The sequence below is a fragment of the Plasmodium gallinaceum genome (assembly GCF_900005855.1).
Source record: "Plasmodium gallinaceum strain 8A genome assembly, contig: PGAL8A_v1_119, whole genome shotgun sequence".
Lineage (NCBI taxonomy): Eukaryota > Apicomplexa > Aconoidasida > Haemosporida > Plasmodiidae > Plasmodium > Plasmodium gallinaceum.
In genome coordinates this window covers 1,153,926-1,178,517 of record NW_021628276.1, presented here as the reverse complement: position 1 = coordinate 1,178,517, position 24,592 = coordinate 1,153,926, and the positions used below count along the sequence as shown (strand labels likewise).

At 16.5% G+C, this 24,592-nt stretch overlaps 2 protein-coding genes across 2 annotated transcripts, besides 1 other annotated feature; both read right to left on the bottom strand.

Moving 5' to 3' along the window:
- Positions 1-3,018: 3,018 nt before the first annotated feature.
- Positions 3,019-4,362: a sequence feature.
- A 3,990-nt stretch (positions 4,363-8,352) lies between these two features.
- PGAL8A_00443700 (conserved Plasmodium protein, unknown function) lies at positions 8,353-21,347 on the bottom strand (the record flags this gene model as incomplete). Its single annotated transcript, XM_028673180.1, has 3 exons — positions 8,353-8,433; positions 8,557-20,762; positions 21,209-21,347. The coding sequence occupies 3 exons, from the start codon at positions 21,345-21,347 to the stop codon at positions 8,353-8,355; spliced, it is 12,426 nt and encodes a 4,141-aa protein (XP_028529659.1).
- A 1,371-nt stretch (positions 21,348-22,718) lies between these two features.
- Positions 22,719-24,121, bottom strand: PGAL8A_00443600 (conserved Plasmodium protein, unknown function; the record flags this gene model as incomplete). Its single annotated transcript, XM_028673179.1, has 3 exons — positions 22,719-22,829; positions 22,938-23,156; positions 23,291-24,121. 3 exons carry the CDS (start codon positions 24,119-24,121, stop codon positions 22,719-22,721), a joined length of 1,161 nt encoding a protein of 386 aa, XP_028529658.1.
- Between the last annotated feature and the right edge of the window lie 471 nt (positions 24,122-24,592).

The window sequence follows — 24,592 nt, the reverse complement described above, 5'->3', positions numbered from 1 at the left end:
AATAAAAATGAATAAAAAACGAAAATTAATTTTATATATATTAAAATTCTAAAAGAAACATCTTCAGTAATATATTAAAAAGAAGAATTTTATGTCTATTGTTACAGAACAAAAAGGAACATTTAAGTCATGATTATTCGTAAAATATTTAAAAATAAAAAAATTAATACGATAAATTAAATAATAAATATTTCATTGAAATAAAAATGTCAATTTGTAGGTAAGCGTTTTTTAAAATATTAAGAATGAAAATTTTTTTGTTATTTTTTATATTTCATGTTTTTTAATGATTTATAATGTCATTATAATAAAATAATTATTAATTTACGTAACGAGAAAAATTCAACATATGCACATCAGCGTCTTTCTTTGAATTATATTTTGTTTCTAATAATTCAAAAATTGTGTTAAAATATACATAACATGTCTTTTTATTTTTTTTATGATAATAATAATTATCACTGTTTATGCTATTACTACTTTATGAGATACGTTTTGTAATAAAATTTTACTTTAAAATACATTTGTAGATTACAAATAGAAAAATATATTTTTAAAACATAAAATATTTTAGAAAAAAGAAAATACTAAACTTATAAATTTATTGTTTATGAACTATTTTTTGATTTTTAAAAATAAAAATATAAGTTAATGTTCTGTAACCATTTGTTTTAAACCCTAAAAAATACTATTCTTATTATAACATTTCTTATGATATTATATATTTTATAAATTATTTATAAGAATCCTTCTCAAAAGTATAATTTTTTTGTGTTCCATAATTAATTCCATTAAAAATATGAAAAAATATTACAAATATTTCCATTATATATAAGTATATTATATAAAATTTAATTAATATTTATAACAAAAATAATTTTTTAAATAATATTTTAGAAATTCTATGTTTATAAGGTTAATAATCTCTTTTTTTTGATAGATTAAAAAATTAAATAAAGTAAGAATTTTAATATTTTTGTTCTTTTTGTTCTATATAACTATAAAAAAAAAAATTTTACTTTTAGTATTACTACATTTATAGATAGGAAAAAAAAAATATATATTTTTTAGCTTAGAATGTTTTTAATAGGTAGTGTTATGGAAAATATTTCATGTTATCAATTTCTCATCAAATTATCTTTTAAGTTTATATAAAATTTATATTTTAAGAGTTCTCTATGAATATATAGTATCTCTTTAAGGTTATGTTATTCGTGAATTTTATTGAAATAATCATCCTAAGTAATTTTTATGGATAATAAACACATTTTTGATCATTGTGTTTCTACATGAAAGTTTTAATTTTATGTATTGCATTTTGTTATTTCAATCATGTATAAAATTCTTTCACTTTATTTAAAGTTATTTGGAAGAAATGATTACATATACCAAAGATACCTGCTATTATAATGTATTTATAATCTATAGAAAATAAATTTATTCATATTAATATATTGTATTGAAGAAAGTTTATAATTTTAATATTGTATGTTTTAAGAGATCTCCTATATTTTATAAAGGTTATGCAACAAAATATTTAAAGGTAAAAAAAAAAATATACAATTAAGGGGTTTTGAAGTAATAAGGAAATGTTCCAGTAAGTTATGTACTATTTTTATAATATTTCTCCTCTTTTTCATATAAAAAATTTTAGTTGTGTCTAACATCAAACGAGTTCATAGAAAAAATTATAGAATTCCTAATATATATTAATTTTAAAGTAACGATTTTTAATTGAAGTAAAAAATGTTCAATAGTTTTTTTACTCAATTTTGATAATACAAAAAACATTATAAATGAAGTTTTATTTATTTTATATACAAATATAATTTAATATTTTCTCAAAATAAGATAATGAATCATATAAAAAGTAAAAAAATTGGGATACATCCATTTTGAGAAAGAAAATTTGAAGTGTTAAAATATGATAGAAATCAAAATTAATATATTTTATATTAAATGGATTAAATATAAAATATGAATGTATAATTATATGAAAATTTAAAATTATTTTTAAATATAAACATAAATTTTTTATTTGAAGTAAATGTTTAATTGTATATAGAATAAAGTTTAAATAATTTTAATCTCTAATTTATTTTAAATGAACATTAGGTCTTTCATTATTTTTTATAAAAATAAATAAAAAAAATAAGTTAAAATCATAAATATATTCAATGATACACAATTAATTGGTAAAAATTCAATTTAAAAAATACAAAAAAAAAAAAAAAAAAAAAAGATAAAATGATATATTATAAAATTAATTTATAAGCAAAAATATTGGTTAACTATAAATTAAATAATATTAAATTAATTATACAAAATAAATTACAATAAATAAATATAAAACAATTCAATTATAAATATTATATATAGTAATATTAGTAAAAAAAAAAAAAAAATACTTAAATATATAAATTAAAAGACAAAAAAAAATTATAAAATAAATAATTATAGAGTAAAATAATTAATATATATTATTAAATTTTTATTATTTTTAAATATTAAATTTTATTTATTTTTATTTCTATAAAAAATAATGTGCGTAATGTTTTAATAAGTTTTTAGTTATATATAATCTATAATGAAATATATACAATTTAATTTAGTTTTAAAACATAAATATGTAAATTTTAAATAATATAAATATAATGAATTATAATATAATATTAAATAATTAAAAAAATTAATATTTTTATTTTTTTAAAATCGACCGATTTTTATATTATTTAATTCTATTAAAAAAAGATATAAATTAAATTTAATTAATATAATATAAAATATTTATAAAAATAAATGCATTAATATATAAAAATTATTAAAAAAACAAAATAAACAATACACAATTATTATTTTTATTAATATTAATAAAAAAAATATATAATAATAGAGAATAAAATTATTAATTAAAAGAATAATAATAATAATAAAATACGATAAATTAAATAATATTAAAATATATAATATTAATTATTTATATTTAAAAAAATAATAATAATAATAAAATACGATAAATTAAATAATATTAAAAAATATAATATTAATTATTTATATTTAAAAAAATAATAATTATTTAAACAATATATTAAAATAAAAAAAAATATAACAATTAAATTAATCTATTTATAAAAATTAATTAATATAAAACATATAATGATCAAATTAATTTATTAAAATAAAAAATATATTAAATTATAATACTATTTAAATAAATATAATTAAATCGTTTTATCCATTTAAAAAAAATATGTGCTAATTAAATTAATTTACTTTATTAATGCTATATTTATATTAGTTTAATTTATTGATAAAAAAAAGATATAAAAATAAAATAATTTTATTAATTACCAAAAATATATATATAATAATTAAATTAAAATTTATATAATAATTAACATAAAAAACATATATAAGAAATAAATTAAATAAATATATATTATAATAATTAAATTAAGAATATACATAATAATTAAAATAAATATATATATATTATAATAATAATAATAATAAAATTAAAATAAATATATAAATAATTAAAATTTATACAACAATTAAATTAAAAAAAAAAAAACATATATATATATATATATATATATATATAGTAATTAAAATAAAAATATATATAATTAAATTAAAAAATATATATATAATAATTAAATTAAAAATATATATATAATAATTAAAATAAATATATAAATAATTAAATTAAAACATACGCAATAATTAAAAATAAAGAATATGTATAATAATTTAATTAAAAAACATATACAATAATTAAATTAAAAAAAATATATAATAATTAAATTAAAAATATAAATATAATAATTAAATTAAAAATATATATATAATAATTAAAATAAAAATATATATTTAATAATTAAATTAAACATAAATATATAATAATTAAAATAAAAATATATATATAATAATTAAATTAAACATAAATAATATAATAATTAAAATAAAAATATATATATATATTAATTAAAATAAACATATATATATAATAATTAAATTAAACATAAATATATAATAATTAAAATAAAAATATATATATATAATTAAATTAAAAATATATATATAATAATTAAATTAAACATATATATATAATAATTAAATTAAAAATATATATATATAATTAAAATAAAAAATATATATATAATTAAATTAAAAATATATATATAATTAAATTAAAAAAATATATATATAATTAAATTAAAAATATATATATAATTAAATTAAAGAAAATATATATAATTAAATTAAAAAATATATATAATAATTAAAATATTAAATATATATTATAATTAAATTAAAAAATATATATAATAATTTAAATAAAAAATATATATTATAATTAAATTAAAAAAAATATATATATAATTATATTAAAATATATATGATAATTAAATTAAAAAATATATATAATAATTAAAATAAAAATATATATGTAATAATTAAATCAAATCAATTTCTAATATAAAATACACATGAATTAAATTATTTAATTAATTTAAAAAAGTATATATATATTATATTATTTAAATTATTAAAAAAAAATATATATATAGTATATATATAATAAATAATTTAATTATTTTTGTTGAAATAATAAAACAATATATTTTAGTTTAAAAAAAAATTAAAAATTATGATAATTAAATGAATAATTTAATTAATTAAAATCAATAAATAAAAGTATATAATTAAAATTGTTAATTTAAAAAAAATGTTATATAGTAATCTATTTATTTTTTTTATTTATAAATTTAATAATTGTATTACTTTTATAGATAATAAAATTTATATATTTTTTAATTTATAAAATTATTATATTTATATTTAATTTTAAAAATTTTAATATGTTCTTTTTTTTTTTTATAAACATTTTTATATTTTACTTGTCTAATTTTTAATTGAGAATTAATTTATTTAGATTTTTTCATTTTTATAATGAATTGAACGTTTTATTTAATAAATTACCTCATATATTCGCTACTTTTTTTTTTTTTTTTTTTTTATTTTAGTTAAATATTTATTGAATTAATTATTAAATATTCAATATAAATTTTATAAGTTATATATATTTATATATATAATAGATTTTTATTTAAAATATTCTTTGACAATAAAAATATGTTATAAATTTCTTTTTATTTAAATATGCTATTAATGGAACCCTATTTATAGTTACTTAAAATTGGTTTCATTTGAAATATTATTTTTATTTTATTTTTATATTCTTGTTTATTATATAATATATATCTATATTTTACATACTTCTTAAATTAGCATGGTAGAAATACATCTTTTTTTTTTTTTTTACTTAATTATTATATCTTAAAACTACATATAATATGAATGCAATTTCTTTGTATATTTATTTTTTTTTAATTTAATATCTTATTAAATTTTATTTACTTTAATTTCTTTTTTATTTTATCATTCTTAATTTGACATTTTTTAAAGTTGCAAGCTAATGTGCTCATCTAAATGTATTATTCATGAATTTTTTTTAAAAATATAAAAATTTTCTTGTAAAACTAAACATCTTTAATAATCACGAACTTTATTATTGAATAAACATTTTATATATCTTACTCATTTTCTAAATATTTCATATATACAGATGATAATAATTTTAAATGTAGAATAGAAATTGTTATATTTAAAATCCATTGATAATTCTTACTTTATCAACTTCAAAGATATACTTTTATTTTAATTTTCTTAATAATTTAGCCTTTAATTTTTTATCATTATGTGAATTGTCAGTTTTTCTTTTATATTAGAAACTATATATATCTTATCGTATTCATATTTAAAAAAAAAATTATCTAGCAAGATTTTTAGATATATAAGGAAAATTTTGATTCATTCACTGAATATTAACACATTTCTACTATAAAATCCATTTTGACCTTCCTTATAGAAATTCTTTTGTGGAATGTGTTAAATTTGAAAGTATCTTATTTATTTTTATTTTGTTTATTTAAAAAAAATTGATATTACACAAAAAAAAATATAATTTTAATAAAATAAATGTTATTTAGATATCTTCATATAAATTAATGTCTAATGACATAATTTCGGAAACGAATACAAATTCTAAAAATAATTCCTTTTACCTATATTAGAGACTTTTGTTGAATATTAAGTATTTTTACGGATAATTCAATTGTTTCTTAAAATATCCAATCACAGAAATTATATTGAACTATTTAATTACATGTTTCTATGTCTTTTTAAATTAAAATATTTTGTATATATAGTGTTATATTAATGAACAAATGGAAAATGTTTTAACTACATTAATAGATCCCACATAGATCATGCTCAAAAAAAAGAAAACCTATATTTTTCATATATATGTACTATTTTTCTATATATTTTATTAATAAAAATAGAAAAAAGAATAATATATATTTGGGTTGTTCTTATGAAAAATTTATATTGATTTAACATTTTTATCATTTTTTTTATTTATGTATACGGATTAATTTCTATGGGTTCTCTAAACTATAAAATAATCTTGCTATGCGTAGTTGAAGAATAATATTATATTTTGGATAAATTTATATTTATATTTCTACAGCATTAGTCATATAACATATTAATGTCAATCAATTCTATCTTAATGGTACCATCAATATTTCTAAAAGACCATAATAAAATAATTTATAGTGTAGTTTTCTTAAGGAGAAATTACAAAACGTTACCTTGAATGGACATTAATGTTAACCTTTATTTTGTTAGTTTTATATAGTTTTTGAAAATTTATATTATTTATTAAAAAAAAATTCACTTCAATAAAAACAAAATAGGTACATTTATTAAATTGAAATACATACTTATTTAAAATATATTAAATTACAATTAACAAATATAAAATTATTTTTTTTTATCTATAGAAATTTTTTATTCAATATTGTTCTCTAATCAATGTTGTATTTTCTAAACTGTGTGAGAAAAATTAAGTATTATACAAGTCTTCGTAGATTAATTTTTTATAATGTTATAATATTTTTTAGTATTAAAATTTTTTTATTTATCACTGTATTAAAGGAAATTATTCAAAATAAAAGGGAATATCTACTCACTACAACAAATTATAGCTCGAATAAAATTAAGATAGAATGCCGTAATGTTATACTAGCTTACAATGAAACGAAACTGTATTTTTTAAATTTAGAAGAATTAAAATTTCTTTTTTTATTTTATAATATAAATAATACTATTATGTACATTATTGTAAATATTCTAATAATCCTATTTACTTTTTTATTTTTTATTAAGATTAAAATGTTATCAAGTGCTTAAATACCTGCCGTAAAAACAAAAAAAATAGGTTATTAAATTATTTCATTTATTTTTACATTTCTGTTCTTTTGTTATTAGCAAAGAATAATTTATAAAGAAAATTTATGTAAATGAACTATTCAAAAAATATTAATTTATAAGATCTTTGATAATAATATGAATTCGTTCAAGTCACTTCAAATATAAATAGAAACACTTTAAAATTTATAAATGTTTATTTTGTAAAATATGGGTTTTATTTTATTTTTTCAAAATTTGTTTTCTTTATTTTTATATGCACTTTTAAAAATGCTTTCATAAAATATACGAAAATGAAATATATAGGAAAGCGTTTGAAATATTTCTGAACTACTAATGAAAAAAATAATATATGATTTGTTTTTCTAAAGTTATAAAAGAAGACATTAAGAAATATAAAATCAGCAGTTTATGTTTTTTCTTACTACTTTTTTTATTCTAAAGGAGATATTTTTATTAATATGATATTTACTAAGTTTTACAAAAAATTAAATCTTTATATCAATTGCTTTTTAGTATATTAAATTTGCAAAACTACTTTTTTTAATTTAAAGATGTTCTCGTAGTGTGAAATATATAAATTTCTTGTACTATTTATATGTCATTTCCAAAGTATAAAAAAATTTAAATAAATGCGATAGATTAAAATAAAAAAGATAAAACTACGGAACAAGTTAATTTATTTCTTTATATATATTAAATGTGTTCAAAAAGAATTTTTCTTTATAAAAAAATTATTATAAACGTTTTTATATATATAAAAATGTAAATATTCAAAATACAAATGAGGCACTTTTCATATAAGATAATAAATAATTATTTTTTTATATTCTTTTTGGTAAAACAAAAATTATTTCCATAAATGTATTAATTAAAAATGAATATTTTTTTGAAACAAAAAACTTAGTAAAAAGTTTACTATGAAAAAATGAAAGATATATATAATAAGACAAAAAAATATATTATTATGTAGGAAAAATGTGAGATATACGAAAAATAAACACTAAAAATTCAAGTGCTTGATTTTCTTATTTTTTTCTTCCGTTTTTTCTTTTTCATAACAAAAATAACACAGTTGCTTCCTGTTTGCACCTATATAAAAAAAAAAAATATATAAACTGTATAGACACATAAATTTCAAACATTAAAAGAAAAAAGGGAAATATAATAGATGGCTATAAATTTAAAAATAAAAATGAAAGCATAAATACTTACTTGCTTTACTAAAAAATCTGAATTGGGTATTTTCAACATATTGTATGAATGCTTCTGTACATATTTATTAGTAAAAAATATAGGATGAATATATTTAAAGAAATCAATATAATCATTATAGCCTAGTATTTCAAAAGAGTGATCATCATATATTAAAAATATATTATTTGGGTTAAATGAAATATTTTTTATCGTTTTTGTATTATTCAAATTTATTTTTATAAAAGGTGATGATGCGTAAGCTATGTGATGAAAAAAGTTAGGAAAATAATATTTTACATCCCCAGCCATATAAACATTATTGTGTGTATCAACAAGACAAGTAACAGTATTACTACAAACTATTTTTTTTATAATTATAAACTTATTTGGTGAAACACCTTGAATTTTAGAATTAGTTACATTTATATTATTTTCTTTAGTTACAAATGTGTTAAACTTATTTTTAAAGGAGGTAAGAGGATTGCTTTGTATATAAGTAGTATCATTGTTATGGTTAATGTGAACGTTATTTTTATGTATATAATAAAGATAATAATTATATTTATAGAGAAACAAAAAATAATTAAAATTATAATAGAAAAAATTATTTGTAATTCGGGTGAATGTGTATACACTCTGGTTAATATTATTTATACATAAATTATTATTTGTATCCCTACCACTTACATAAATACACATATAATTTGCTAATATTTCTTCTATCATTCGACTGAAACGTGATGTGTCGGAACATGAAAGAGATGAATTTATAATATTATACTCATCAAATGACTTGTCTCCCCAATTTACTATTGTGCTTGTATAATTTTTGGTGTCATATATATCGTTTCTATAAATAAATTCACTTTTTTCACTTACAGAGTTTAAATCATATTCTGGAACAGTTAAGTTTAATTTTGACTGCAATTTCTCACTTTTCAAATGCTTATAATTTTCTGAACAAGTAATATTTTTCATTATATATTGATAATATTTGTCATAAATACTTTTTTTAAAACATGTTATTATAGTATTTGCTTCACCGCAGGATACATTTGACACCATCATAATACTATTCAAGAAAATTGTCATATACTTTTTTTTTATAAACAAAAATAAAAAAATAATTAATTTAATGTTGATACACACAGTTTCCTCCTTTTCAATGTATTCATAAATTTGCGGATTAATAATTTTATTTTCTTTCATTAATTTTACAAATTTATTGGGGTCATCAATATTAAGTAGGTCAATGTTTTTTTGTGGTTTTAAGCAATTTTCTTCATTTTTATCAATTCTTTCATTATTTAATTTTTTATTTATATCATCATGGACAACGTAATAATTTTCATTTGAAATGTGTAAATTTTTATTTTTGTTATTAGTTTCTTTTTTATATAATACTTCATCATAATAATCCTGTACATTCAAATAATTTTCATCATAAAAGTTGTAATCATAAAACTTCATTCCATATATATACGGATTAATATTAATATTATTCGGAATATTAGTATAAATATTAATGTCATTTCTAAAAAGGCTCATATATATATTGACTACTTCGGCCTTTATAAATGTTTCTAGGTAATCATATACTCTAATATATTTAGATTTATTTTTAAAATTCATATTTCGTATTTCCATATTTTTTTGTGCATTTTTATTAATTGTTTTATTATTATAATCATCAGAACTTTCAAAACTAGAGAAATTATATTTTGTATTTATTAAATCTTCATTGCTTTTAGCTTTAGGTTCAACATAGTCTATTGTAACATATTTATTATTTATATTGCTTTTGTTTTTTTTAATTCTGTATGATAAATTGAATAAACAAACTTGAACTGGTACAAGAACTAAATCATTGTTAATTTTTTTTCTTTTTGTGTTAACTGAATTTAGATTAGAATACAATTTTAATTTTTTGTTATTGAGAAGAATATCATTATTTGTTATGTTAAAATAATTTTGAATTGGATTTTTAACATTAAAATTGAATTTTTTTTTACAACATAATATTTTATTTTTGTTAAACTTATTTTTTCCATTCTCTATTTTCTTCTTATGCATCACATGAAAGTAGTAATTATCAGATGATGTAGAAGAAGATAAAAGTTCCGAATTTTTATTTATTTCATCTTCTGTTTTTTCATTATTATTTTTTTTATAAGTTGAATCACTATCCGAAAAATGGGTTCTATTGAAGTCGAAATAAATATTTTCAAAAGGAATAGATGTTTGACCTAATTTTTGTTCACCCCACATAAATATAGATCCATTAGAATATGCACAAACATGATTATTTCCACAACAAATGGAACTAATAGGAACATATATTTTCTGTACGCTTATAGTTATATTTTTAATCCCTAAGTTTTCAAAATTAAACATATGTTCTGATGTATATATATTATCTGTTTTTAATGTAAAGAAGTCTTCATCTTTACATTTATTTACACCTATAAAATTGTTGGAGTTGGAAAACTTTCTATCAACTTCATTATATTTTATACTAGGTTCTTTTAAATTATTCTGTGAATTTATATTTTTATTATGAATATTCTTTTTTATTGTATCTAGAATTAAGGAATTATATAAGATATTTTCACAGCATCTGCTATTTATATTTTCTATTCCTTTTATTTTTATTTCTGTTTTATAATTTGTATGTATCTGCAATTTTTCAAAATCATACAAAAAAAAATGACCAGGATTAATTAAGGTAGGAGAGTACCTATTAATATTATCACCAGTTCCTAAGCACCCATATTTATTATTCCCCCATGAATATACATGACCGAAATTATTTATTGATATAACAAAATCTGAACCGTTAAAAATATCAGTAAATTTGATTCTTGTTTTTATGTCACGTATAAAATTATATATGAATTTATTATTATTTTGGTTGTTATCTAGTAATATTTTTTCATTCTTTCCTTTTGCTATTCCATTTTTCTTATAACTTTCTTTATCATTTTTTCTTTGTTCTTGTTCTTCTTGTTGTAGTTCTTGTTCTTGTAATTGTTTTTTCTGTGAATATTTATTATGTTCATAATTTTTTTTTTTTTTATCCACATTTTCTGTAGATTTTTGTTTAAAATATTTTTTCAAAGATTTGATAGATGGTCTCTGATTAGGTAGAATTTGTGTTAAATATTGATTTGCATATGATGAAGAATACAATATACTATTATAAATATTAAAATCATCTATTGAAATTTTTTTTAAAGAATAATTTTTCTTTTTTACATAAAAACACTTATCTTCACTTTTCAATAAAATATTTACATTCATGTTTTTGTTTATTTCTTCCTTATCTTTAACTTTAATATATGTATTATCACTATCTTCACTATCAAAAGAAGAAAGTATGTCACTTTTACATGAACTAAAGTTATCAGATATTGAATTTAATGATGCACACAAACAAGAGTTACATTTAATTTTATTTTCACTTTTTTTATAGAGCTCATATAATTTTTCATTGTGAAAATGTGATTTTAAAAAATTTGTAGTTCCCTTACTTTCCAGTGAATTTCCAAATATAAGATTATCACTATCGCAAGATGAGCTATTATAATCAAAGAAGTATTTTCCATATTTTTTCATCTTTTTTAACCTTAAATTTATAAAGAATTTATCAATTTTTATTTTATTACTGATATTTATTGGATTATTTTCTATATTTTTTTGTTTTTCTTTATATTTTGCTTTTCCATTTTTATTTTTGAAAAGTAGCTCATTTTTTATTTCAGTAAATGTGTTATTTCCAGCAATATATAAATTATGTTTCTTATCAATTATAGATATCATACTTTCATTCATACATATTTTTTTAATTTTAATAGGAATTAACTGTAAATTATTTGTAAACCAAAAGTCTGTACCTTTTTTTACACTCTTCTTATTTTTCTCATATCCTATTGAACCAATAGTTGGAGTTAACTTTAGGTAAGAAGGTTTTCCAATAGCAAGACTTCCGTCTTCATTATTTCCAAAAGTATAGGCATAATAATTTTCGCATAATTTTTTCTTGAAATTTTCCAGTATCATTTTATAGTAAATATTTTCATTTGAAATTATTTTCTTATAATTGTAATATTTAAAATTAAAAAAAACGAATTTACAATTATTTAATTTCCTATTCATTTTGTTTATGTATATTAAGTTATATAATAATACATTACTTATATCTTTTTTATGAACAATTCCATGTACTGATTTATTATTATTTTCATCTTTTATACATTCAGATTTTTCATAAGGGAAATTATTTATTGGAAAAATATTAGGGTTTATAAATACATTTTTTTTTTTTTTTCTCTCTCTTTCTTTTTCTTTTTTTTCTTCCTTTTCCTGTTTTAGACCTTCATTATTTTTCTTTTCTTTATTTTGGCATTTAAATTCTTTTATTTTATTAGAGTTATTTTTTATTTTTGTGAATGTTTTATGGTTGCTGAAATTTTTTTTTTTTTCAAAATCACTAGATGATAATGATTTAAAAATGTCTTCTACAAGATAAATTCTTGGAACTTTAACATTTTTAACTGTTGGATATAATGCTACAAAATTATTATTAATGTTTATAGGTAAATTTTTATCTATTAATTTATCATTTATATTCATCTCTTTTAATAAAAAAAAATTATCATTGTTTTTTTTTTTTTTTATATTATTTATTTTTTTTTTAACAAAGTTCTTTTTTATTTCATAAACGTTTATATTTCCAAAGTTTTCAACTTTTTCTTCTATGTACTTCCTAAAAATTTTTTTCATATTTATAAAAGAATAATTCAAAGGAACTAAATAAATGTTATTATTAAATTTTGTGTAATTTCTTTTAATTTTACGAATTATTTCCAAATACATCCATATTTCATATTTCTGTTTCATCCAAACATTATTTGAATCAATTTTTTTATTATAGTGTAATTGATCCTTTATCCTCTCATTATTATTATCATATATATTTATTTTTTCATAACTTTCATCAATCATTTTTTTCTCCTTTAAATTTTTATAAAAATTTATTAAATTTAACTTTGATAAAATTGTTAAAACATATAAAATATAAGTCACATATATTAGAAATGGGTGATAATTTAATGAAAATATAGGATTTCCAAAAAAAAATATTATAAGGAGAAACATTTTTTTAAAATATTTAAAAGCCCTATGCACATCTAATAAAATTAGTGATATGTATCCATTTACGAAGAAATAATAAATAAATACATAGAAATTATTTTTCATTGATAAAATAATATTTTTAAATGATATTAAGAAACTTATTATTATTTTTGAGTTATATATAATTGATGATTTGAGCACATTTATATGCTTATTTTTGTTTTTTATATTATAAAAAGGAATTATTCTTAAAACAATTTTAAGGAAAAACTCTATTAGGTAAATATTGTGATAATTATCTAATAAAATAATTTTCATTTGATCTTTAAAATGATTAAATGAACTTTCTTCATTGATAAAGTATGTATAATTTATATTTTCATTTTTACTTCTATTTTCTGTTTCTACGTTAGTATCTGTTTCAGTTTCCATTTCAGTGTCCGTTTCAGATTCCATTTCATATTCGGAAACATCAGTTTCAATTTCATATATACTTTCATATTTATCTTTCGTTTCATTTTCATTATCTAACTGTTTTTTTTTTTCTGTTTCAAAATAATTGTCCTTCGAAAAATCAAATGAGCTGAAGAAAAAATTTTCCGAATCCGAATTGTTTAAAGCACTATTTTTTTTTCTTGAGTGAAATATATCATTATTTTCTTCTTTATTAAAATAATATTTATTTATTTTACTTAAATTTTTTATTTTATTTTTTTTTTTCTTTTTACATATTTTATATTTATCTGTTCTAATGAAAATAAAAAAAAAAATATTTATTAGATAAATTTTTAAATCATCAGTTAACAAGTTAAAATTTTCTTTTGCAAATATTGGTAAAATAATTAATAAATAACTATACTTTGTTTCTATTATTTTTAGCAAAATATCGAAAATCATTTTTTCCTTTAAATTATATTCTCCATAAGGAAGTAAATCACTACTGACTTTCATTAAACTATAATTGTTTTCTAATGTCATAGTTGGTTCTTTTAAATATTCATTTATTTCACAATACTCTAATTTTTTTTTTGTAACATCTAATTTTTCACTTGATGAAATTTTTTTTAAATCATTACTATCATGGTTTGAATAACTAAAATTCCTTGTGTTTTGATACTCATTTATTTCATAATTACTTATACTCCTAAATAATGACATAAAACTAACAAAATTAGAAAAAATTATAATATATAAATCATCATGTCTACAGTTTTGTTTGAAATTCTGAAAACTACCATACTTGAAATAACTAAGTATATTATTTGAAGCATGTTGAAAATCATGAAACTTAAAAATATTCAAACACGAAATAAAATTCATTTTAATAATAAGATTTATAAGATTTAAATTTTTATTTTTTTTAAAATTCTCATGAAAATATTTGTAAATTTTCTTATTAACTTTTTTACTTTTAAAAAAATGTAAGGAATCATTAGAAACACTAAAATCGAGATTTTCATTAATCCAATTTATTTTTTCCTTTTCGCTTTTAATTTTAAAGTTAAATTCATCATAATAATTTTCTCCAAATTCATTAGTATTTATTGAATCCATTAATTCAGATTTTTTAACATTCATATTCCATATTTTCTTTTCAAATAAAAAAAAATCGTTCATTAAAGTGTAGGGCATATTTTGAATTTCATAAAAAATGTAAAAAGGTAAATTTATACCACAGACATAATTTAAACAAATAGACAAAATAATTTTATATTTTTTAACCTTTTTTATAATTTTAAATAAATTTAAATGTTGAACTCTTAGAGGAATATATTGCAAAACGAAGCTTAATGAAAAAAATAAATTAAAATAAATAGATTTTAGAATATTCAAGTATAGATCATTATTTATTTTTTCTTTTGCGTTTTTTGAAAAAAAGAAGAAGCATATGCTACTCAACACATATTCATATGAATAATTTAAGTCTGTTACAAAAAACTCAAAAATTCTTTTACAAATAAAGGATACTAATAAACATACTGAAAATATTAAAATCCTTTTCATATAAAATTTTTTTTTATTACAGCAATTATATTTTATTTTTTTTAAGTAATCAAAATTATATGTTTTATTTCGATTATTATTATTGAAAAATTTTACTAGTTCTGCATGGATACAATATTTTTTGTAAATATTCATATAATTATCGTATAATACCCAAAAATAAATATCAAAATTCACTTCATACTTATCTAATAAATTTAAAAGATGACTAATGTTTAAAAAATTATTTGATTTTATCTCACTGACTGCTTCTAATATTAATTTATTTATTAAGAAATAAAAATAATTTATAAAGGTGTCATTGCAATTTTCATATATGTTATAAATAAAAGAGTATTTATGAATTTTTACTTGTTCTTCTTTACTCATGTTTCCATTATTTGATTCTTTTTTAAACTGTTCATAATCTCTTTTCTGATTATGATTCTGATTCTGATTCACACATGTTTTATCACTTTTAAAGAAATTTCTACGAGTTTCTTGAATTTTCAAATATATATGTAAATTATTTTTGTTTATGTATATGTCTTCAAAATAAGGAATAATGATATATTTACTATGATAAAATAACTCTTTACTTCTAGTAGATTTTTTTTCATCATAGAGGTATGTAAAAATATTAAAAGAGTGATTAAACATATATATAATGTCATTAACATTTGAAATTTTTTCATTTTGTTTTATCCTTTTATCCAATTTAAAAGTAAATATATGATCTTTATTTAAGTATAATTTCTTTAGATTTATATGTAAATTTGTATTTTCAACGAAATTACAAAAATTGTTCGTACGAATAAAATAGGGTGAAGAAAAAGAGTTTCTTATGTCAATAATAATTTTATTTTTTATCCATTTATAATACTGGGGAATGTTTTTATTCTCAATTCGTTTATTCAATGAAATATATTTAATATATGTTTTATTATTTTTATGGATATTTAATATTTTAATTACATTATTAATATGCAAAAAGTTATTATTACTTGGCAATATAGAATTCATTTTTGAAATATATTCATGGTTATTACTTCCGTTAAAGCATCTTCTAAAATTAAAAAAGTCTGAACAATTAAGAAAATGAAAAAAAAAGAGATAGAAAATTAAATAAAAGTTATTACACACTGGAATAAAAAGAAAACATAGGCTTTCAAATTTGTAAACAAATATATAAGGACATAAAGAGTAACAACTATTATTTTCTTTTATGTAATTTATATAATCATTAATAAATTCATAAAGTTTCAAGTCAATTATTTTTATATATATATTTTTGTATTTATATCCATTATTAAAAGGATTTTCATTATTCGCTTTATTTAAGTAATAATTATTAAATATATTATTCTCATTATTATTAATATTACTATTAATGTTATTATTATTATTAATATTATTTGTGTAATTTTCTGAATTTAAAGTGGAAGAAACGTTAATAATTAAAGATTTTTTATCTACATTATTATCTTTTTTTGCGCTTATATATTCCTCACTAAAATTAGAGTAATGCTTCGAAGAAGAAATATTAATATCATTACTTAAATTATGCTCTGATTTTTTAACATTTTTTTTTTTTAACAGTTCATTAGGAATTGATAAAATTTTTCTTTTTTTTATTTTACACAAATCATAATTTACTTTTTTATGCCTTGTGTTGAAGTAGTCATGAAAATTTTTCATAAATTTTTTGCATATACTTTCAAAATAGCATTGTAGTTTTTTTATTTTGTTATAAATTTTTATTATATCAAATAAAAGAAATAAAACGAGTGTTATAAAATTAGTTTTTTCAAAATAAACGGATACATAATTATTCACCATATAATTTCCTAGTAAATCTCCTGGTGTAATATATAGATTTTCTAATATAATATCACAATTACAGCACATATGACTCAGAAATAAATCATTTGGAAATTTCATATTACTAGTATCTATTAACTTTTTTGGGATATATATAAAATATAATCTGTTATAATTTAAATGTAGAAACAACAAGTCTATTATATATTTAAAACATTCATCTTTATTCAGTGTAATATTATAATCAATTTTCTCTTCATGATAATTTTTAAGAGATATTTTTTTTGAATTAGTATATGTACTAAGTATTAATTTTTTTTTTCCTTCATGTATTTTAAACATATTAAAAGAAATATTTATATTTTTTTTATTTACGAAGTAATTCATTTCACCAATATTCTTATGTTGAATAAATATTTTCAAAAAATCAATACTTTTCTTTTCATATTTTTCTTCATACTTTTCTACATCTATTTGATCAATTTCTAAATAGTTTTCTTCTTCTTCTTTTTCTTTTTCATTAATATTTACATTCTTTTCATTTTGAATAGTTTCCATATTATCAACTAAGAAAATATCTGAATTTTGATAATTCTTATAAGTTGTCATAATTTTCTCATTTTTCATTTCACTATAAACTTCAATTTTATTTAAAAATTCTTGAATTTTTTCATTTTTATCTTTGATATTATAATTTTTTAATATTTCCTGTAAATTTTCTTCATCTTTAAACTTTTTCCATAATTTTAACATAATAGGATTTTCATGAACTTCATTAAAATCTAATGTATCTGAATCATTTTCAAAATTAAATGTCCCATTAAAATTAAGATTTTCTTTATTTTCTTCGTTTATTTCTTTGTATTTATTTTTAAGTTTATTTACCACACATTGTTCTACTATATCCCTATTTTCGTTTTTAAATATACTTTCTTTGTTATTTATAATTTTATATTTGTTATCTTCTTTATTAAATATATTTTCATATTCAACACTACTATTTTCTTTTATATTTTTGTTCTCATATGTTATCTCTTTTTCCAGTTGTACTTCATTTTTTTTATTTTTATTCGTTATTTTCTTTTCTTTTTCTCTTTTATTTTCGTATACTGAATTATTCTCTTTTTGTTCTAGGCTTGTTCGCATATTATTATGTATTTCTTCTTTATAAATTGTATTTTTTTTTTTAGTTACCTTTTCATTGGTGTTGTAAAAATCTTTTAGTTTGAATATCAGATTTTCTATCTCAAAAGGAACAAAGGTGTCATGTATACCTATAAAAAAAGGTTTTTTTAATTTATTTCTTATTTTTGAGTTATTAGATTTTTTTTCATATTCTTGTGATATATTCTCATAACAATTTGATTTTGTAACATTATTTTCATTTGAAATTTTAGTATTATTTTCTTCAGTAATATATATTTTTGAACCTGAATTCATATAATTGAAATGCTTATTTTTTGAATTCATATTTTTTGTTTCTTTTTTAAATATTTTATCACTACATTTAGATTTACAAGAATAATCATTATGTTTAATTCCAACAATATTTCCATTTACTTGTATATCATTTTCTTTTTTTATCTTAAGTGACTCATTAGAATCACTTACAGCTGAAATATAGCATATTTCTTTGTTTCTCATAGTTTTTAAAACATTTATTACATGTGTATAATTATCTTTCATAGTTTCTATTAGTTTCAAATCAGTTTCATTTTCTACTTTTTTTTTTACATAAATATAACTATTATTTTTTTTTTTAATAGTATACAATTTTATATGTTTTTCTACGTCTTCATGAAAGTTTTCATCACTTTCAAATCTAAGATTGTACAAATCAATTCTAAAAAATCCTATATTATTTAAGTCAAATTCTACATGGTCAATTTTTTTAAAATCAGAATTTGAAGTATAACCTTTTATATCTGATTTATTTTCGTCATTAACATTTTGTACAAAATTATTATTTTGAAAAACTTTTTTCCAAAATTTTCTTCTTAATGTTAACGTTTTATCATTTGATCGAGTTTTTTTCAAAAAAGAATATTTGTTAATTCCAGTAAATGACTTACTATAATGATCAGTAATATTTGATTTATTACTTATACATGGAAATTCATAAAGTGAATTTTCAAATAATATAAAACAAAAAACCATCATATTATTTTTTATAAAATAATTACTATTTCCAATATTTAATATACTCTTTATATATTGATTTTGACATATATAATGAGTATTTATTAAGCTATCATTCATATATGAATTTTGTATAGAATTTAAAAAGCAATATTTTTTTTTTTCTTTAATTTCTTGTGAGAAAAACTTATTTAATTTTTTTTCTGAAATACATATATCTAAATATTCACTAACACATTTAGTGAAACTAATTTCATTTTGATTTATATTAATATGTGTATTAAATAATACATCTTCTTCATTTTTATTATCAAAGCTCAGGCATAAACAAATGAACAAATAAGTTTTATAAATATTTGTGTGTTCAAGCGAATAGTTTAACTTATCATTAAATAATTTTTTTGAGTTTACATTTCCTTTTTCTTTTTCTATTTCTATCTCTGAATCTTTGTAAATACCATCTTTGGTATCTATATTATAATAATTATTTATGAAGATCAAGATATTAAATATATTGTATAAAATACATTTAATTTTATAATTATTAAGTAATATATATAAACAAAATTCATTTGACATTTTAAAATTATCAAACATATTGCAATGCAAAATATTTCTACAAAAATTTTCTATTTTTTTAAAACTTTTTTTTATTAAATGCATAATTTTGTTTTTTTCTATTGATATACTCATTATTTTTTTATTTAATTGTAATGATTCATTTAATTTTCCATATGTTATTTCATTGTTATTCAATTTTTCAATTAAAAAATTGTCATTCCATTCATAATATTCATTGCAATTATCATACATCTGAAAATATACATGTAAACAGATATTTTCCATTAAAAATTTCAAGCGTATGAAGTCATACATGTTTCTTAATAAATTCATTTGTTCAGAATAATTAGTAAATTTGGTATCCTCGCGAAAAAGGTAGTTATAGTAACTACTCAAATGAAAATTAAATATATTATTATAATATTCATTATTAATTCTTTTAAATAATTTTAAAAAAAAATTCAAAACTTCGATATCGTAATCTTCATTTAGATATGCAACCGCATTTTTCACTTTCTTTCTTTGAACAGAGCTTATAATATAATAAACATATAAATCTGAATTTTCAAGTTTTTTTTTTAAAACTACAAATAAAAAAAAAAAAAAAAAAAATGTATAAATATATATATGTGTGTATAATAGAATCTTTTTATAAATCTTAATTAATAAAAAAAATTAATAGAATAACTATATATATAAATGAGTATTTTTTTTTATAGAATATTCATTAGGCTTATAAAGAAATAGTATGTGTAAAATTTATTTTAAAAATAATTGAAGAATTATGATAATTTTTAAATAGAATAAATATTGTTTTTTATGTATATACAATTTTGTTATTATTAACTAATTGATGTAACATTCGATTTATACTACAATTTTATTTTTTTTTTTTAACTAGTTTTTATTTTATAATATATTTATTATCTAAATACATTAATGTTTCATTTTTTACAAAAATGTATTGTATGTATATATGTAGATTTCATGGTTAATAGTATTTTAAAATTATTTTAATTTTTATATTTACTTTCATAAACAACAAAAGCCTTCCTACAAAAAAATAATTTATCCTCCTTAATAAAATTACATATTAAGTTTTCATATAACTCATTTGTGTTGTTTTTGTACACATTAAAATGAGTAGAGTAAGATTTACAATTTCCCATTTTGACTTCACCAAGTTATAGCATTATGATTTATAATGCTAACTATTTTTATATGCTTTTATTTATTTATTTATTTTATTTTTTTTTTTTATATTTTCTTTATTTTTTACTCCATTAGTGTTTGCATTATAGTTATTTTCAACTGGTAGTATTATTTATATTTTTATTTTATTTTTTTTTTCTTTAACACTTACAAAATTCACATCATTTATATATTATAGATTTTATACAATGGAAATATAATTATATTGTTCATAACAAATGTTAAAATATTATAAATATAAACGCATTTTATAAAATGAATGAATAGTTTAACAAAGGTGAAAATAAAACACTATACAATATATAGTTTTATTGGAAATATAAAAGCATATTACACGTATATTATTTAATTATAAAATTTAATGATAATAATAATTATAAATTTATGTATTAATTAAAATTATTTAACGAATAAATATTTAAGATAATAACAATTTATATATATGAAAATATAATTAGAAATTATGATTTTACTTCATATCATATTTTTTGGAAAAACACTTTAAAAAAAATATAAAAAATTATTTTAAATATAAATTTAAAATTATTTATAGATATAACAAAAAAAAAAAAAAAAAAAAAAAAAAAAAAAAATTGAAAAATATTTTAAAGGAAAAATTGTATTTTTATATCAAATAAGCAAAAAAGTATTACATTGTGTTCTTTATCATAAAGTTAAAAATGGTGTTCTTTAATTTTATTTTTTTATTATGGCATATTTAATTATATATATTAATAATTGAAATAAATATTTATACTTAAATTTTCTTTAAAAAGTTTATTAACAATAGTACTTTCGAATCTATAACATTTGGAGACCATTTCAATGTTAAGTTTTTTTATTAACTGTTTACTTATAGCTTTAATTATATATTTTTTTGCTTAATATATTTGCAAAAAAAAAAAAAAAAAAACTTTTTTCTTAATTCTTTATATTGTTTAAATGAATTTTTTAATTACATCAAATATTTTTATTATTATTTTTCTTTTTTATTAAAGTATTGTACTCAATAGAATTTTAAGGAAAATTTAATGCAATTATTTACTTTAAAAAAAATAATTTATGAAGTTTACATATTTTTATTAATGTAATATGAAAATAAATAAATAAATATATATATTTTATCTTTTCTTTTTTTTTTTTTGATGATGTAAAAATATGTAAATATTAAATTATCTAGAAAAGGGTATGCATATTTATAACCAATAAATTTTTTTTTAAAGTATTAGATGTGTAAAATTTTCTGAATTTCCAAGCAAATGATTCCTTTATAGGAAAAAAAAAAAAAAAAAAAAATCAATAAAAAAAAGGTAAAAAAATAAATATTTTTAGAAATCTTCATCTTCATTTTTACTATCATGTCCACCCTCATTTTTGTAAATTTTCATAGCTAACATTTTCATTCTTTTAACAGGAAGCCTGTTCTTTTGAAAGAAATACTAATAAAAAAAAAAAAAATGTAATAAAAATGTGTACATATATATGCATATGCAAATATAAAACATTTTTATAAATTATTATACAAAAATGAATTATAACACACTTACGTATAAGAAAAATTCAAAATGCTTTTGTGAATAACAACACAAGATACATTCTGCATTTAACCTCATAACAATGTTATATAAATTATTTAAATAGCAAAAAATGATTACAGTCAATTTATCAATTTTATTATAAAAATATATCTTTTTAATGACTTTTAGACACTCTATTAATAGTTTTTTTTCAACTGTCGTTAAAAGGATATTAGCATTATGAATTTTCTGAAAAAGAAAATAAAAAATGATGAAAAAAATTGATATGTAATTTTTGATTTTCTTATTATTTCTATATAAAGTAAAAAAAAAAAAAAAAAAAAAAATTAAAAACTTTTTATTTTTTTTTATATTTTTCTTACAAAAACAGGAGTGAAATTTTCTGTGTGACTATTTAATGATTTTACGTCTTCAATTGTTAATTTGGGTTTTTCGATATATTTACATATATTTATATATTTTGTATCTATATTATAATTTTTTTTTATTGGAAATGTATTATAATAATTGCCATTATAGGAATTATGTTTATAAAATTCTGTAAATTTCACATTTTTAATAAATTCTTTTATAATAATATTTTTTTTAATATTAATGGAAAATGATGCGTTTTGTTTAAATAAGTGAGTCATGTCAATGTAACTATAATCTTTTTTATCACTTATATATTGCTTTGAATATTCAATTTTTTCTAAACACACACAAAAATTTAAAATATTTTCATATTTATATTTAACTATTCTTTTGTTATTTTGTTTTTCATTTAAATGTTTATTAAAATATAGAAATGATAATGATAAATAATTATTGCATAATAAACACTTTTCTTCAAAATCCAAAAATTGAGAATATTTTTTAAATAATGTTTCCATATCTTTATAGTGAAATTTTTTTATTCTCCTTTTATTAATATATTCAATAACATATTCCTTTTTCTTTTTTTTGTATTCATTTTTTTTATCATTTATAAAATTTATATATTCTTCTATATTTATTTTGTTAATGATGTTATTTTCTTTACCTATTTTATTTATTGCTTTTTCATATTCTGGAATATTTTTTTTTTCTACATTTTCATTATTACATGAATTTTTTATTTCATCTTGAATTTCACTGAATATGTTTCCAATGTAAAAGCTGTTATAATCACCTGATTTATCAATTGATCCATTTAAATCATCAGATTTTATCATCTAAATTCGTAAATTTTCATATATACATCAATATTTTAAAAGATACCTTTTAATTATTTCTTTAAAAAAAAAATAATGTTATTTATGTTATAATAAAAAAAAATTTTAACATAATTTATTAAAAATATATATATTTCAAAAATTTGCTTTTTGTTGAAGGAAAAATTTTTAAAATATAGTTAAATAATAAAACTTATAAATAAACATATAAAAAAAATTAAAATAAATTTAATAATGCAATAGTAAATCTTTACAAATAACTTATTAATGCATATATCTTTTTTATAATTATTTTTATTTTACTTTTTTTATGCAAATCGTGGCTATGAATGAAAAGAAAAAAAAAAAAAAATTTTAAATAAAAATGATTAACAACTATAAAAAAAAAAAAAAATAATAATTTTAATTAGAAATTAAGAAATTTATTGATTTTTAATTTTATTCTTATAATAATTTATTTTCTTTAAATAA